Raw genomic sequence first — 18,944 nt, 5'->3', positions numbered from 1 at the left:
AGGCATTTGCGCAAAAACAGCAACAAAAGTCATTGCCATTCCAAAGAAAACCAACATTATTGACCCCTCTTACCAAATCTAAAACAATAAATGCAATATTTTTGCTCATTTCCTTACTAAGTGTAACAAAGTATAATCCCAAGAAGGATCATCTGCTCAATAAACGTTCCAGCAGCGGAACTTCGAACAACAACGATGATCGCCTAAAATGCGACCAAGCCCTAGGAAATTAGTAAACAGTGGCACTGGAGCAACTTTTGTCACTGTTGTGTCATCAACCGTAAAAATGCCACGGGCAGAAGACACAAAGTGGGGTGGGAGACAATTTCCAGTAAACACGCGAACAATAAAATTACGTTGGGTTCAGGTGTTTAGGGTGTGTCCCAACGCGCAATACAGCCGCCAGAAATCAGTGAGAAAAAACTTCCACAATTGAACCCTGGGTCGTCATGCGTGAAATATTATCAGCAGAACGCCGAAAAAGGCTGGGAATAACTCGGTCGGTATTTGACCCTGCTCCAATGACAATCGCTTAGTTACCTGTTTGGCTTTCAGCCACTAAGTGTGACGGAGTTTATGTACTCTTCCTAGATCACATTGAAACTAGTTAATTTACAAGAGTATTTTTCTGTAAAAAACACTGGTCAATATGGGGTTTTCAAGTAAAAACATGGTGAAAAGACGGCATGAAATTACAGCACCAAGCATAAAACAATTCCTGTAGTTCCTTAACGACTATCAAGGAAAAAGTTAAAACCTTGCTCTGACCAATATCACACGAAATGCCTTTGAAGCTAATATCGTACTAAAAAATCGAAATACATTAGAAGTAATACAAAACATTTCGAAAAGACAGTCCAATACCTACAGTAGAAACTAAATGGTGCAGACGTATAAGGTATAAATATGGAACGCACCGTTTGGGAAACGTGTTCATCTGACGAGTACGTGACCGAAAGGAGCCCAAAAGCCCATGCAGTGTCAAAATTGGAACTTCTTTCCAAGAACAAACTTCATGGTATGGCAGTCAGTCCAGGGCAGAAATAAAATACTTTTGACCCTAAAAGCGAATGAAAAATGGGGGAAATTTCTAGACTTCTGCAGATAATGTGTGGAACTGAGGGTGTCGAAGAGACTTATTTTAATTTCAAGCGCTTAGCTCAGATGGTTTGTTACGTAGTGACAAAACGTTCGACGACAAGAAAGACTAAGAGCGCTATTTTAAAGTCATTTCAAAGTGAGAAAACATACTGATACGTCTCTTGTGAAATAAACAGCTTGACTGCCTAAAACGTAATAGTAGGGCTACTTTTACATGGCCTGCTTTCGTGGTTTCTTCGAACAACTTTCCTAGACACATGAATCATCCTAAAAGCCAAATGTTTATTTGTACAACGCCAATCTCAATCGAACAAATGCAGATGTGACACACGAACAGTTTAGGAACGAAGGAAAAAATGCGGCAGTAAATCAGCTGAAAAGGCGCAAGCGTGTTAGTCAAGATAAAAGATAACAAGAAAGACTGCAAAGTTTACGTTAAACTGACAAATTTTCATTAAAACATTTCTCATACGCCTGTTTGTAACGTACATTGTGAATCTTTGTGAAAGGGCATCCGATGTTGTTTGCCTACTGCAACATGGCCAAGCTTTTAATGTGAGGCAGTAAAATGACTTTTGCAGTTGAAACTGTGTTTTACAGAATATGGGCCGTTGCCGTTGGTCTGACGTAACGATTCTTGAGGTCACCGGTGGAGTGAGGTCTCAATATTATATGTGTGTGTTACACTTTGTTGACCAATGACCCAAAAGAAAACGAAGTAGAAGCCGATTAATTGCAAAGCAAAGCTTCTAGCATATATATGATACATGATATATTACAAGGCATCGTTTTTATGTTTTGTGGCAATCTCAGATGGTTGGGTTAGCACCGACGGACGTTGACAAGGTCGGCAAAGTGGGTCTTGGTTGCTTGTTGTGCTGGGGTTGGGATCTTCGGCCACATACTTGAAGATATTCGCGCACTATAGGGAACCAAAATCGTCTGACATCACCCTTCCGCACACACGTGAGAGAAAAGATGAGAATACCCTGAAATAAAAACGCATTAAATTGATTGACAAATTAAGGCTGTTTTTAAGCTGCTGATTGTGCCAAGATTTTACAATTTGTCGTCACAAAATTATTAAACATAGCGTGGAAAAGCTATTTTAAGCCAGGTTATAATTGTAAATTTTGTTTGACACAAAATGGATTAATTTTATAAATGAGGAAAAGAGTTTAAATATAGGTACCTGTACTGTCGTTGCAATTGAAAATATCCATGATATTATAGTAAGGTATATCGGGTCGTCAGCCAACATCATAAAAAATGCAAGAAGCCATACCAACCCAAGTGTGGCGCAGGTTGTCATAGCGATCGGCACGTGGCTAACGGGCTTTTTGGTTAGCGTCTAAAAAATATTAAATACATTTGTGTAAGTCAGCAACACAAGAAAATGTTTATCTCACACGCCTTATCCACATCTGCACATAAAAACGTTTGCATACACATCACAAGAATTAACAACAAATTCATTTTCCCATTGCTGTTGCGTTACTCCGCTTTCGTTGTCCAACTGTAAACAACGCGACGATGAAAATGTTTGCAGGCGTTTGCTCAAATGTATTTTTTTAATACGCATATTAACTACAGCATTAGAAATTTATCTGCGTTTATTTCTTACACTTTTGGCAGTGATGGATCTCATAACTGAAACAAATACCACGACGTTGTGCAACAGAATTGCTCCAACCGGAAGAAGGAACGAGAAATAAAGTGAGTAGCCTTTGATCCAACACATGTTTTCAGCAAGAAACGCTTTAGCAAAAGGGGAAGGCAAGGCTAAGGAAACAATATATTTTTGTAAGTTGTTGCTTATTATTTGCTGTATCCTTAAGTTGTGTACCACAATTGGTGCCCTGTGCACACACAGACACAGCAACTGGTTCAGGTTTAGTGGCATCTATTATCCCGGCGTTTAGCGCAATTATTACAGCGGGAACCCCAAAGGAAAAAACACAAGCTTTTTTGAGAGTGAGTTCTGCGAATCCATGGAAAATCTGAAAACACAAGTTTAGAATCTTATAGATATGAGTGAAGCTTAGGTGACAAAAAATTTACAAACGTCGATAATGTAAAACAAAAATGACTGTTTAAATTAACAGGAATTAATCTGCAGATACTTCTTTAGTAGAGCAATGCCCTCAAAAATCAACAACAATGGCGTGTTTGGAAGTGGTCTGACAAACGTTAGTTAGAAATTGAAAAAGTGATTTCTTTGACTAGCCATCTAGGACCATGTTTGTACTGTAACACTTAGGAATAATTGGGCGGGTCGTACAATTTGTATTGCAACATGTTTTAAGTGTTTAGCGACATACGCTAAGGAGGGTTTAAGTTTGCACAAAGTCATTAACTAAGCCATGATTTTCTTATGTAGAAAATACCTTAACAAGAGCCATATATAGAAAGTTTGCGTACACCAGCATCCAGCACCAAGCACTTAAAAGGAAATAATGCAGGAAAATGGTACCGGCGATGCATCCGGCCTCGTTCATTCGATTGTCGATACCAACCATAAATATAAGATAGACGATAGCAAGAACGACACAAAGTATGATGAGAATCTGCATCGGTTTGCGTTTTCTCAGTTCACTGCAATTGAAAAATGGTCGTCAAGGTATAAAAGCTCGCCGAGCGGACTACAAAACTATTTTATTAATTAATGGCTATGATGCACATATGCAGAGGTTTGTGTGACATTCCTTAAACGCCTCTAGTTTTATTTAGTGGTGATATTCCTTGCTTTATTATAGCTACTGTTGATGCTGTAAAAAATATCAAGGGGATGAATAATTTAACTTGATGTCTTCCTGAAACAAAGAGACAACAAAAAGGGAATTTAGTTCAAATTTTTAGTCGTTCTTACTTTGAAGCCAGAAGGATCCCCGCAGTTGCCAACAAACATACCATGGAAAGTGAAGCACAAATATATGTGACAATTTGCAAGGAGATGTGAGGTTGTACATCGTGAATGCTCTGAAAGGCGATTCTTTGAAAGTAGGTTGATGTAGACATATAATTGCTATACATTTCAGTTTAAAAAAATATTTAATGATTTCCTATGCGTTTTGTTGGGTTTATGTGCAAATTTTAATAACCCATACTATGTTTAAATAGTGGCATAAAATCGTACCACCAAAACTGCAAAGTTTGTCAGATGGTCACATCTACATTGGGGTGGGTCAGCTCCTAGCACAAGAAAACATCCTTCGGTTGACCAATCTTCGATTGTAAAGTTCCAAAACACGCAAGTATGATTCACGAACTGAGCCTGGTTATATAAAAAACACTTACTCCTTGTTAAGTTGCAAACTGATTAAATGAACTTTCAGATTAGTACAAGACTCATTGTTGTGACCAATTTCAGTTTGAAGGTTAACTTACTTCGATAAGGTTTGGGGTGAAAATAAGTTTAACTTACGGTCAATGTTGAGTCGTCCTGAGAAAACCCTGCTTGGGTTGGTTCATTATTATACGTAGTAACTACGTCATCTGTGAGATCCTCCAAGCGGTTTTCCCCAACGTTTGCCGAAATTACCTTAACAATTTGACGTATTCATTACAGTAGATTATATTATAAACGTGTGTCAAACACACTGTATTAAATTCTCACCACGTTCGCAGTTTCATCCGAAGAGAAAAGTGTACTTGAGTTATGGAGCAAAAATACAATTCTTACTGCCTCATTATTGGGTTGACTACGCAAAACAGCTTCTTGCGGAACTTCAATAGATGCTGGTGTAAATAATTGGCCGCTAACATTGTATATATTGGGTTGATACATAATAGATCTATCTGGTTCCTCTACATCTTGTATCTGCAAATGTAAATTGAAAACCAATGTTCGATTTCACAATGCTGGAAGTGTAATGTCGTAATAAAATGCGATAGCCGCCGAATCAAGTTGTTCTTACTCTTGCCGCTAATCTTGGTGTTAAAATGTCCACTTGGTTCTGGTTAGGTAACATCGGTACACGGTAGGCTAAAGAAGTCAGTGATTCAACAAATGCCGACTGGTTAACAATCACTGTACTCTGATTGGACGTCTGAAAACTGATCACGTGGTCTCCGATGCCAATTATCCTTCGGTAGGAAGAAGCTGTAACCTGGAAAAAACATTTAAACAGTCAAACTTACTCGCGATTTCTTTTCAGACATTCAAGCTAGATCCAACCATAGCCATGTTTGTTTTTATTTTGTGAAGGAGAGTGCAAGTAAAGTTGTTTTGAAACTCAGTATCCTGAATTCTTTAGACGCTACTCACCTCTACATTTCTTGGAGTTGCACTTACGGACACAACGAAATCGACAGCGGAGTTTACATCTTCTGCGTTTACCATATTGATATCAGAAGTTCTAACGTCAAATTGCACTAAAATATCTTCCAATTGACTTGCATTAAGTGCTGCGACATCAGTCTGCGTGACAATGTAAAATTAATTTTAAATTGTGTTAAGAAGTAACTTATCGCAAAAATTCGACTAAGAAAAAGAAAACGATCAGACACACAAGTATCTTATTGAGTGGTCTATTTCCAATTTCGTGCAACAATCCAGTGAACGTTCTTTGAAGGCCTAACCTTGAAAGTGATTTTTAAAGTTTTTGCTTCGAAGTCAATTGTGAAAATGACAACTTGTTTATGTTCTTTGTTGGTGTGCTTTATTTGGTAAATTAATTTGGTGCATTGAAATGTGATGCAATTACCGCGACATGCCAACTGACAGCCAATCAATTTTGCAAACCCGAAATAACTATCTATTGGAAAGTATTGACACAATAAAATTATGCCGTGCCGAATAATCTGTACTTCATCTGCTCAGAATCTTACCATTCGAACAATCTCTGAAATTGATAAATTTGTACACGGAGTTTCCCTCAAATTATCGACATCAAAGATCCCCACGATAAATCTATCTGATGTTTCACTTTCAATGCATGGAACGGATGCCAATGTTTGACCTGCAAAACAAACTTGCTTAGCATTCTAAACAAAGCAAAAACTAAAATAAAGACAAACCTTCAAAATTGCAGTCTGTCGTAGAATACCCTATTAGGTTCACAAGAGTGTCGGGAAACTCAAAAGTCCTTCCATTGTTTGTTATTGTCGTTGCCTCGCAACTAACTGTAGAAAAACAGATTTAATTGCTGTTCCTGTACAAACCTAAGATATATCACCAATAATTTTTTTCGTGATACTTTAGGGCAGTGATTCTCAAACTGTGTTCCGGGAGAGATTTCCAAGTGTGACGCGAAATATTCTCTATTTTGAAGTGCAAACATTCCGTGGTATTTTAGGACATTATGACGAAATACTGGTGCACATGACAACGTTTCAAAATACTGGTGCACATGACAACGTTTCAAATACTCTTGAAAGTTAACATTATATGATCAAATTCTGTTATGTTTACCTGCGAAGTGTGCAGCGGAAGGAAATTTTAGTTCTTTAATGCGCCGCATGCTTAAAAAGTTTGAGAACCACATTTATAAAGCAGGACACAGCTAACATTACGTGTTAAACAGTACTGCTCTTGGATTACAGAACATGTTTTCAGTTATTTACAACAAAAGTTCAGCTTATTCTGATTCAAACAGAAATAAAGTACATAGTTTATTAACAAATACAGTATATAGCAAACAAGTAAATAAACAAGTGAACATCAGCAAAGCAGCTCAACTACTGAACACTAACAATTTATTTTAACAAAGAAATATGGCCAAGTAAAGACAAAATGTAATTGCTTTGATAACAGTTTTCATGATTAGTTACTAAAACATTGCTAAAGCTGCATTGTGCATTAAACCATTTTTTAAGTAACAATTAGTTGAAAAAAAACAGGCTTAAAATAAATATTTTTCAGTTGCTACAAATCTGACATGGTTGGGCGTACGTAGTACGAAAGAAGAATAAACACATTACTGCTTAAAATTTAAGGTAACTCTTTACTCAGGTCAAGCGATTTGTAGACAGCATGATATACTTGTGATCACATCATGGCTCAAAGTTGCATGTTGCTTAATTGGCCGTATACCTGTGCATTCAGGTCCATCACAGACACACTTTAGCTCGGCAACACCTTCATCGGATAAAACAGTTCTACAAACAGTTCCGCCGCTGCATTGTCCACCACAACCTGAAAGTTAAATCTTCTGTGCGCAGTAGGGTTGAATTATCCGGTTAACCGTTTAACCGAAGAGTTTTTGGCAATCCGATATCCGGATATTTTTGTGTCGGTTAACCGGATAACTAAAGAATAGTGCTGCGTAAGCGTTTCATGCATTTTAACATAATTTTATATGAAACACAGTTAATGTTCAGTGATAGATGCAACAGACGACTTTGTGTTTATGCGAATTAATACAAATATTTACTTAGTTGTGCATATTCCCTACTGATGTTAAAATTCACGAGAGAATTGAAGTCACACTAATAAAATAGAAAATGCATCCATTGTAAGGTGATTCGCTCGAAAGCAGTAAATGCGTAAATTTGATATATATGGTGTACAATTATGAACACTAAAACGAAATCTGTGCCACAATTGGATGATTTTGCAATAGACTTATTATTATCCGGTTAACCGGATAGCTAAATTCAAAATATCCGTTATCCGGATAGTGGAAATTATTGATATCCGAACCAACCCTAATGCGCACGTTTCTGGCAATCAACTCCAAACAAAGATTATTTACCTAAGGTAGATACAGGTTCTGAAAAGTCTGTTATTGCGGACGTTAATAGCCCGTTTCTTAAACGAAATCCAACTTGAAATGAGCGATCAGCCGGCAAAGGTCCGTTGCATAAATTGGATGAGTTTCTTGAACAAGAAAGATCTAAACCTGAGTGACAAACAATGATTAAAACTTTTTTGTCGACATCTAATCAGCAGTTTCAGCGGTATTCCGACACCAAGCACTGTTTGTGTAACAGGCCTATAGCAGCTATTATGTTCCTACTCAAGGTTCGGTTGTTCCATCAGGAAAGTACAAACTGAGACATAACTATACTTCAACACTCGACCAACGTTAAAACGAACAGTACTAAAACAAATTATGTTCTTTACAAAGCAAAAGCACTTAGTTTAACATGGCGAGTATTTTGTCTCATCGTAGATTGCCTTTTATACTGACCCACGACAAAGCGTTCGTCATTCGGATCGAGCTGTCTTCGTTTTCGTGCCGATAAGGAACAAGACATGGATGCAGCAACATAAAGACCAATCGGGTTCTGGGTAATAGATGATGCCCAAACACCTATTTCAAAACCTGAGCAAATCAAAAAACTTATATCAACACTGTGTCTTAATAAACGCTGCATTTTACAATTTGTAAAATTGTATTATTGTACTTAATGAAGTCATTAAATATCAAAAAAGATTTCTTTTTTCAACCAAAGCTTTCCTGAATTGAACATTAAATAAAAGCGTCATATACACCCATGCAAACGTTGCAGTAATTAGTTGAAGTAACGAAATTTCCAAAACATAAGTTTCTACCACAATACAAAACAAGCCACTCTAAGGTTAAAATAGCCTCCATATGCGCACCTTCCTGATTCACACCATCTTCTTTCACCAGTACTTCTATGTCACTCCCACGAGCATCATTTGATCCGAACAAACGTACAAGTGAAAGGCATGGGTGTAGGATAGCAAACGCATGCTCGCTCAAGCGGCCAGGTAGTTCTTGACTTACGTTAGTGTTTGGTCTTTCTCCCAAGATCGGCTGCAGTACTACGAAACAAAATAAGTGTCAATGCAAACATTGTAATGAAAACGCATCATACTTTTTTTCTGATTTTTGACTTCATGTGAGTCTTGGCGATTATAAAAATATTTAGCACTTAGAACAGGGTTACCATATCGGCGTGGGCAAAATTCCGGACGGTTTTAACAACTGTCTTTGGCGACACCATAGTTCTGTTTCAATGCATTATAGCATGTTGTTACACCTTACCAATCAAAAGTGTCAAGTTTCATAAAATGTCATTACTATCACAGAGATAAAAGCGCAGTTTTGTTTCTAAATAAGTTACAAATTAAAACGTTTAACAAGATCAGGCCCTTTTAACAGAATATTGTTAGCTTTTAAAGACTGGTAGTGCATGAATATACGCGGTGGGAGGCATTGTAACGTAAATGACCTAATATTCGCACTGACGTCACGAGTAAGAGCGGACGTGACTTGTAAGTTTTCCCATTACGTGATTTATGTACCTCAAGCGTTTGATTGCGTGAGACCGCAGAGGTAAATCCCATATAATTGCTAATTGATGTTTTGAACACAGGATGGAAACGTTCTGTACCTCCAGGCCAATAACAGATCCCATGTGCGTAGTTTAATGACGTTGTTTTGATACGTATTTATATACCGTGTGTTTCAAGTTCTCGTGGGCCACAGGGGCACAAGGCACAGGGCAGAATTGACTGGGCTTCGCCCCAGCCCTTGCCCATACATATTCTATTCGATTCGACTTCGGTTGGGCGTATGAATCACACTACGTCAAGCCACGTTTAAATTGCATTACTGTTGGTGTTATAATAAACAAACTAACCAACGGCTGGACTATTGCTGTAAGAAGAATCAGGAAAACGCAAGTCGCAGAACACGTAATACATCCATATACCTATTCCTACAATTGGTGACCCCGACGTGATAGCTTCCAGCAGCGAGTTACAATCAAGACGAAGAAGAAGAATACGTCAAAACAACAACAACAACTGTGACCGTGAGTACCAAAACAATTGTACTTTTTGGTCGGAAGATCTTTCATCATCTAAACGAAGATAATCTTTCTTAAACCATTCAACAAATAACCTTCTGATCCATTCAAGTGTCAAGCAACAATCAAGCAAGCGGTACAACTTAATTCCGCTACAATCAAGCATCGCTTAGACTACGACGAGTCGACGAACAAGCACTAAGCCTTGCCAAGTGCTAGAAGGTTACTATCAATCAATCAATCCATCCACAAGGATTCAAGAGCACGAGCTTTCAATTTCTTGACGAATCAATCAAGCTCGAGCTTTTGAGGATGATATGTACTATTCGAGGTACGAAGATGGGAAACATAAACTGTCTATTATAACTGGATTACGGAACAAATGGAACAAGCAAAGACGACATCAAGCATCGTCATGAAGCACGACTTCAACGATGACGCTTCTTTGAATCGTACCAGTTAAGTTTTCCTTTTTGTTTTTGTTATGTCATAAGTTCTTTGCCTACCCCATTCTCGGGATAGGTTATACTAACACCTTTTGTTTGTCTCTTTATTTGTAATGTGCTAGTTTAAAAGCTACTTATTGTGAAACACACACACTTAATTTGAACCATTAATTTCGAAACTAAGCTTTTTATTATCGCTTTTGCTTGTCTCGATATCCATTAGCTTCGTGGAGACTCGACTTTTCGAGTTGAGACACTTTATTCTCTAGTATGCCACCTAGGAAAAGTTAGCTCTTGGTAGCGATTGTGTCTGATCAATACAATTTATTACTTTTCGTGGTTCTGAGAAATACGTTAGCTTTTCGCGCGTACCTGCTTTACACCAGTCCTTATTGTCTACAAGCAACATGCTCTATTTTTGACGGGATGAGCTTTTCCCCGCACTTATATTCTCCCATGACATTTCACAAGGTTGCTATACCTTTACTGGCTAGATGGCGTCCCAATTGGAAACATGATGCATTAGACACTAGACCAGATATCTTTGCTAGGCCATAGCTGCCTCAGATGTTGCTTACCGAAGCATATTGCGTGAATAACTTTGAACATGTAGAGTAAAAGCGATTCTTATTTAGTGATGTTTTGTTATTTGTAATTGCATCTAAATTTTGCTCTAGCACAAAGCAAACTGTTTATGTACGTGTACTGCTGTTTATTTTTATTGTTACAGAAATGTGAATTCATACAACTACTTGTGGCACAATGAAGGAGGACATTTGAATTTCCCATACCACTGCTAAACCCGATTCTCGAATTTTCGGATAACTGTCGACAACCGAGCTCGAGAGACGCGCAAGCGTTATGACAAATTGTACTGTTAACGCGTATCAGTTTTGGTGTGGTAAATCAAGTGCTTTTCTTTCGTATTGTCATAATTGTTTTCACATGTTTTTTCGCAATTCTTTCTTGTGCATGTTTCTTGTAAAACACTTTTTGGAGGAAGACTAATGTAACGTAAATGACCTAATATTCGCACTGACGTCACGAGTAAGAGCGGACGTGACTTGTAAGTTTTCCCATTACGTGATTTATATACCTCAAGCGTTTGATTGCGTGAGACCGCAGAGGTAAATCCCATATAATTGCTAATTGATGTTTTGAACACAGGATGGAAACGTTCTGTACCTCCAGGCCAATAACAGATCCCATGTGCGTAGTTTAATGACGTTGTTTTGATACGTATTTATATACCGTGTGTTTCAAGTTCTCGTGGGCCACAGGGGCACAAGGCACAGGGCAGAATTGACTGGGCTTCGCCCCAGCCCTTGCCCATACATATTCTATTCGATTCGACTTCGGTTGGGCGTATGAATCACACTACGTCAAGCCACGTTTAAATTGCATTACTGTTGGTGTTATAATAAACAAACTAACCAACGGCTGGACTATTGCTGTAAGAAGAATCAGGAAAACGCAAGTCGCAGAACACGTAATACATCCATATACCTATTCCAACAGCATCATATATCAAAATCAGCACAAACAACCGTTATAATGTAAACCTTTTAGTCCCTATTATAAAGGATTGTGAATACTAGTTCAGTTTAAGAAACCTGGCGTTAAAATTCCGGACGATAAGTGTGCTTTCAAAACTATTTCCGGACACAGATTTTAAGCCCCAATTCCTGGCATATCTGGGAAATTCTCAACACCTGCTAACCCTAAACTAGAAATATTACCTTGGTTTTGTGCAGTTGAAGAAGTGTTAAATCTTTCAGTTGTTGCATTTGTTGGTGGTGCTATCGAGGTGGAGTTACCTGCTCGCAAATTTATTGAAAAAAATTACACTGTGTCATATTTTACAACAATTGTTCAACAAAATATAGGATTACATGGGGAATTACAAAGTACAAATAAAATGTTTTTTAGAGAGAAATTGTTTTTACTTTAGAGAGGAACCATCGTTTCCACCAATCAATGCTTTCCGGAAATTCTCTGTATGGACATGATTTTTGCAAGATTGATTGAAATTACTGTTTCAGATTTGTTAACTTTAAAGCATTTGAAGGTAGCTGACTTTACACTGCTTGTCATTGATATATAGCAAGGCTAAATGTATGAATAGACTTTGACGTTAAACGAGTGTCCAGTAATGTAAACCCAGAAAGTTACCTTGGGTTTGCGCGGGTGATGATGTGTTTGCTCTTTCAGTTGATGAGGGGTTGGTGACGGTGCCATTTGTTGGTGGTGCTATCGAGGTAGAGTTAACTCCTGTTTGCAAAAAAATGATATATTTTTACCTTGCCTCATTTTGCAACAATTGCTCAACAAAATATAGGATTACTTCGGGAATATCAAAGTAATTAAAAAAGCCATTTTTCCACTAACTATAATGTTTACTGGAAAATCTCAATATGGACACGATTTTACAAGGTGTCTTGCTCGAGAGCAATTTTACAAAGTTCTTTCCAAAAGTTCAGTTAAGAAAGCTAAGATTGCAAGATAACACGTTTTGTGTTAAATCGGTTTTGCGTGTGCACTCGTGTGATCCTGGGATTTTTGTGCATGCATTATTAAGGTAAGTAGACAGAGAAACAATATATTTGTTTAGTCTTAAACACTAAAAACTGTGGATTGTGTGACATCGAAAATCACTCAACCTTTCACCTACACCACATCATTTATTACGTAACAACTAGTGATGTACCGAAGTTTCGGTTGACCGAAACATTTCGGCCGAATACGCTGTTTTCCTATGTTTTGGTTTCGGTCCGAACTTTTTTTGAAAATTTTGCCGAAACTGAACTTTTTAATTGCATGGAATTAATACCTAAACTTTAATTTTCGCCAATACGAAATATCATACATAAATTAACTATTTGTTGTATGTATAAACTACGAGCCATGTTGTCTGCAAAATATTACAAGTTAGTTAAAGCTTTAGTATTGTGAAAGTGATTATGGTTTGTTATAATTAAGTTCACTCGCATCAACAACACAAGTTCAGTTGGAAACATCTATAAGAACGGGGATTTTAGATTCGGACTGAATATATTCGGTCCGATTCTTTTTTAGGCGGGTTCTATGCATCACTAGTAACAACACACTTATATTTTCTTTCTGCTGTGCTTAAGGTATTTAGTGTTGAGTTTTGTTGGACCACGTGTAGCGCGTTAGATTGCTGTTTCAGATTTGTTAACTTTAGAGCATTCGAAGGTAGCTGATTTTACACTGCTCATTGATTAGCAACAAGGCTAAATGTGTGAATCAACTCTGACGTGAAACGAATGTCCGGTAATGTAAACCAGTAAGTTACCTTGATTTTGCGCGGGTGACGATGTGTTTGATCTTTCAGTTGATGAGGAGTTGGTGGCGGTGGCATTTGTTGGTGGTACTATAGCGCTAGAGTTAGCTGCCGTTGTTGACAATTAAACAAAACGTAAGTTAACACAACCATGCAAGGACATAATCCGTCGTTTCGATTGAGTGGAGATATTCAGCACTAATTTTTTTTAATTTTAAAATTACAAACTTTGTCTTAAAATTAAAGAAAACGATTTGCTTATAAACAAGTATCATTTGGAAGCAGCTACAAGCAATACATACAGAAATCATTGCGTGGGTTGTCATTGCTGTAGCTTAATCGATCAACGCCATTCTAGGCAGAAGTTTCAACCTACATAATTATTAAGCAAAGCTAAGGTTGGAAATAAATAATACCTTGGATTGGCACAGATGCACTTGTGTTTGATATTATCATTGTCGGAGGATTGAAGCTTGTTGCCACTGTTGAAGTTGTTCTTGCTATCGTGGTTGCATTTGTCAATGGTGGAGCCAAAGTGGAGTTAAATGCTTTTGTTGTTCACAAGAAAAAAAACAAAGGCAACAAAAAAGCAATATCTTTTAAAAATGTATTTATGAATTATTGAAGATCTAATGAAAATTGACCATCAGTTGCAAAGAACTAAACCACGCTTTTATCGCAGCATGTGTGTATCAAACAGGTCAAAACATATTGTTTTTTATACTAACTGTTTTAGTGAAATATTATAACGCTTTTAAGGAACATTTATTTTTTCCTTTTCCTCTCTCAATATGACAACATACCTACGCAAGTCAAACCGTCACCAGAAAATCCATCTAAACAAGTGCATTCAAAAGATCCATCGATGTTTGTGCAGATTGCGAATTGGTCGCAAGTGCTCAGTCCAAGTGCACATTCGTTGATGTCTAGAATTTCACACGTTTAAGCTGCCCGGAAGATTTTGTAAAAGTTGTAATTGCCAAAAACCGAGGATTGCTCATTTCACAGTTTTATTATGAATAATCGACGTTATTATGAATAAATCGACGTCCTATACAAGACGACTTTATCAGGCTAATGGCATATCTTGCAAGATAAATTTCTTATAAAGCTACAAATTGGAACCAACCACACACAAAAAAAACAATAATATGATCGTGCGGCTGCAAACTCTAATCAAACAAAGATGTCAAAAACCAAAGCAGGACAACATACCTACGCACGTCAAACCGTCACCAGAAAATCCCGCCGCACAAATGCATTCGAAAGACCCAGCTGTGTTAAGACAGTTTGTAAATAGGGGGCAGGGAATAAATCCAGAAAGTCCAGCACATTCGTCAATATCTAACAACCAATGTGTAAAGAATTAGCAAAAAAACTTCTAACAGAGTTTGAACAGTGATTACAAATGTACAAAGCACAAAGTAGTCAAGTAGTTTAAAATTTTAAACACGCTTGGTACATCAATACATTAAACCCATTAAAAACCCTTATATTTTGTAAACTTTATGTCTAGTGTTCCGGCGTAGTTTTTATAAGAGTGAAATGATTAGACGCATATAATTAGATATCAAAGCAAACATATAGGCTACTTAAAAAAATAATAAAGCAATGATTGGAAGTTAATGTGTATAGAATGATCATGTTTTGTTTACATTGCTGCATAAATTGTTACAAAGCGTTAACTCAATTGTATTTTTTTGTAAGCGTAGATTGTTTTCAACGCTTTTTGTGGTTTAGCAACAAGAAAATGCGTACCGTTGCAAGCCACTAATCCATCACCACCATAGCCAAGAAAACACGTGCATACAAAGGATCCTACATTATCTGTACAATTGGCATTGGTAACACAGGGGTTTCTTGTACATTCGTTGTCATCTTAAACATGAAACATCAATTAGTTCTAGGTACTGAACTTGTGAGGTTAAGAAACACTGACTGGTGCAATCAGGAAAGTCAATGAAACCGGGCAAACAGCCACAACTGAAATTTCCTGGCTCGTTCGTGCATGTAAACATTGCCGGATCTCCACATGTACCGTTATCTGATGCGCATTCATTGATATCTAAGTTCAAAAAGTAGAATCGGTTGTTCAAAAACATCGGTCAACAAACAAACCAACAAGTCCCAGAAGCAATTATTGATTCGTTCATACACTAATCATTATTGTTTGAAATATAACAACGCTGACTACAATTTTATATACGGAATAAAGCTCTTTAAACTAAAGGACAATCTTGTTTCTGAAACATTTAAATCGGGACGCTATGTTTTCCAGCGAAAAGTCTTACCCCTGGCTTAAACTAAAAATAAACTTCTAGAAGTATTTTTGTAGCCAATTTTCAATTTAACAAAACCATCCCTTGTAAACTGACTGTAATTGAAATAAACCTTTTATTTAAAAAAAAATCCTATAGCTGAAAGCCACAGATAAAAAATGTGACTTTTCCTTGAGTTATTTGTGTACGATTAACTATTTAGAAAATGTAATCATAAGGAATTACAACTTTTTTCACTGACCTGTGCATCCTTCTAAAGAAGCAATTCCGTCTCCATTGTATCCAGAAGGACATGTACACGTAAATGCTCCTACAGAGTTTATGCACTCTGCTACAGGGTCACATCTGCCAAGAGTGCATTCATCGACAACTGTTACACAAACATTAGGAACAAAACTTGTTATTTTGTTCGATAAAACAATTCGATATTTTTAGCAACATGTCGTTTTCAACACCTGTTTCGCAGCTTTCGCCGGTAAATCCGTCAGTGCAGTTGCACGTATAGTTTTCAAAACCGTTGCGAACGCAAATTCCATTAACGCAGAAAGGAGGATAGGTAAGACACATGTCCACATCTGCAACACAGAATTTTGTTGAGACTTTTTTTTCCTTTTAAAACTTATAGGTTACTTTACCGGTAACTCAACTTTTTTTATAGAAACCGTTGAGGAATCCAGCAAACGCGCCTCAAGTCTGTAATCTCGGTAATCGTTCTAATATGTCGCACATTTTATTCGATACGGTTAAACTCACCCACACAATAAGAAATGTTGAATCCCATATAAGCAGGTGCCGATGTCGAATAGAAACTGGCGAAGAAAGGCTCGACATCGGTAAATATGACATCGTTGTTTAATAATTCTACATTTGGAATTGTTATGTTTGGCGAAATGATTGAAGCATTTGTCTCAAAGAATCCAGTCAGATTTCCATACACGAGGTAATCTCTATTGAATAAAAAATGTTATTTTCGCCAGGCACTGTTAATAAAGCCAGCCCCAAATCTGGCTACACAGATGCGGCTACATCTTGGTTGTGGTTCGGTGACGCATGACAGACCTAAAACAGGAATGCAAAATTTTGCCGAATTCTTGGCGAAGCAAATTGATTCTCTTTGACAGTAAATAACCTTTGTTCGAGAAGCGTGACACCGCCACGTTATTTTCAGTAGTATGTCAAAACAATAAAATACTCATACTTCTGAATAACGTATGTCGGACCATTACTAAACGCGCATTTGTTGTTTATTTTTGGCGGACATGCTTTACTAAAAAAGTATCTGCAGATTAATTCATATTAATTTAAACGGTTATTTTTTGTTTAACATTACCAACGTTAGTAAAATGTTTGTCACATAAACTTCACTCATTTCTATAAATTTCTAAACTTGCGTTTTCAGATTTTCCATGGATTCGCAGAAGTTACTCTCAAAAAAGCTTGTGCTTTTTCTTTTGGGGTTCCAGCTGTAATAATCGCGCTAAACGCCGGGATAATAGATGCCACCAAACCTGAACCAGTTGTTGTGTCTGTGTGTGCAGAGGGCACCGATTGTGGTACACAACTTTAGGATGCAGCAAATAATTAACAACTCACAAAAATCAATTGTTTCCTTAGCCTTGCCTTCCCCGTTTGCTAAAGCGTTTCTTGCTGAAAACATGTGTTGGATCAAAGGCTACTCACTTTATTTCTCGTTTCTTCTTCCGGTGGGAGCAATTCTGCTGCACAACGTCGTGGTGTTTGTTTTAGTTATGAGATCCATCACTGCCAAAAGTGTAAGAAAAGAACGCAGATAAATTTCTTATGCTGCACTTAGTATGCGTATTAAAAAACATTTAAACAAACGCATGCAAACACTTTCTTGTGTTATCAATTGGACAACGAAAGCGACATGGCTGCAATAGGAAAAATGATTTTCTTGTTAATTTGTGTGATGTGTATGCAAACGTTTTTATGTGCAGAGGTGGATAAGGCGTATGAGATAAACATTTTCTTATGTTGCTGACAGACACAAATCTATTTAATATTTTGTAGACACTTACCAAAAAGCCCGTTAGCCACGTGCCGATCGCTATGACAACCTGCGCCACACTTGGGTTGGTATGGGTTCTTGCATTCTTTATGATGTTGGCTAACGACCCGATATACCTTACTATAATATCATGGATATTTTCAATTGCAACGACAGTACAGGTAACTATCTTTAAACTCTTTCCCTCATATATAGAAGTAATCCATGTTGTATCGAACAAAATTTACGATTAAAACCTGGCTTAAAATAGATTTTCCACGCTATGTTTAATAAATTTGTGACGACGAATTGTGAAAGCTTGGCACAATCAGCAGTTTACAAATATCTTAAGTTTGGCAAAGCATTTGAATACCGTTTCCAAATATTTGTCAGTCAATTTAATGCTTTTTTTTCAGGGTATTCTTATCTTTTCTCTCACGTGTGTGCGAAAGGGTGATGTCAGACGATTTTGGGTCCCTATAGTGCGCGAATATCTTCAAGTATGTGGCCGAAAATCCCAACCCCAGCACATGCAACCAAGACGCTCTTTGCCGACCTTATCAACGTCTGTCAGTGCTAACCCAACCATCTGAGATTGCCACAAAACATAAAAACGATGCCTTGTAATATATCATGTATCAAATATATGCTAGAAGCTTTGCTTTGTAATTAATCGGCTTCTACTTCGTTTTATGACTTTTCCAGTGTCTCGCATTGGTCTTTTGGGTGATTGCATAGGTCGACAAAGTCTAAATTAAGACCTCAATCCACCGGTGACCTCAAGAATCGTTACTTTAGACCAACGGCAACGGCCTATGTTCTGTAAATCACAGTTTCAACTGCAAAAGTCATTTTACTGCCTCAAACTGAAAGCTTGGCCATGTTGCAGTTGGCAAGAAAAGTCTAGGTCCGATGCACTTTCACTAATATACACAATACACGTTACAAACAGGCTTGGGAAAAGTGTTTTTAAGAAAGTTTGTCAATTTAACGCAATCTTTGCAGACTTTCTTGTTATCTTTTATCTTGACTAACACGCTTGCGCCTTCAGCTGATTTACTGCCGCTTACATATGATTTATT

General features: G+C 37.4%; 2 protein-coding genes across 2 annotated transcripts; one reads left to right on the top strand and one right to left on the bottom strand.

Annotated features, from left to right (window-relative positions):
* Positions 1–643: 643 nt before the first annotated feature.
* On the bottom strand, positions 644–16,820 carry LOC145209479 (uncharacterized). Its single transcript, XM_080079759.1, has 28 exons — positions 16,608–16,820; positions 16,310–16,429; positions 16,096–16,224; positions 15,515–15,640; positions 15,334–15,453; positions 14,791–14,919; positions 14,379–14,501; positions 13,992–14,123; positions 13,588–13,683; positions 12,444–12,542; positions 12,011–12,088; positions 8,651–8,836; positions 8,235–8,369; positions 7,797–7,943; positions 7,136–7,237; positions 6,121–6,225; positions 5,932–6,062; positions 5,369–5,521; positions 5,019–5,210; positions 4,718–4,921; positions 4,526–4,642; positions 4,238–4,375; positions 3,971–4,080; positions 3,489–3,696; positions 2,948–3,101; positions 2,726–2,883; positions 2,294–2,452; positions 644–2,090 (listed from the first exon to the last, which is right to left on the bottom strand). The coding sequence occupies exons 1-28, from the start codon at positions 16,633–16,635 to the stop codon at positions 1,911–1,913; spliced, it is 3,759 nt and encodes a 1,252-aa protein (XP_079935885.1). The 5' UTR covers positions 16,636–16,820; the 3' UTR covers positions 644–1,910.
* On the top strand, positions 16,694–18,922 carry LOC145233762 (adhesion G-protein coupled receptor G7-like). The gene is made up of 5 exons (XM_080098578.1): positions 16,694–16,774; positions 17,254–17,407; positions 17,469–17,626; positions 17,886–18,044; positions 18,279–18,922. Exons 1-5 carry the CDS (start codon positions 16,694–16,696, stop codon positions 18,453–18,455), a joined length of 729 nt encoding a protein of 242 aa, XP_079954704.1. The 3' UTR covers positions 18,456–18,922.
* Positions 18,923–18,944: the final 22 nt, after the last annotated feature.

The sequence above is a fragment of the Phallusia mammillata genome, chromosome 1 (genome assembly GCF_965637545.1).
Source record: "Phallusia mammillata chromosome 1, kaPhaMamm4.hap1.1, whole genome shotgun sequence".
Taxonomy (NCBI): Eukaryota; Metazoa; Chordata; class Ascidiacea; order Phlebobranchia; family Ascidiidae; genus Phallusia; species Phallusia mammillata.
The sequence above is the reverse complement of the archived record's forward strand: the minus strand, read 5'-3'. Positions and strand labels throughout refer to the sequence as shown.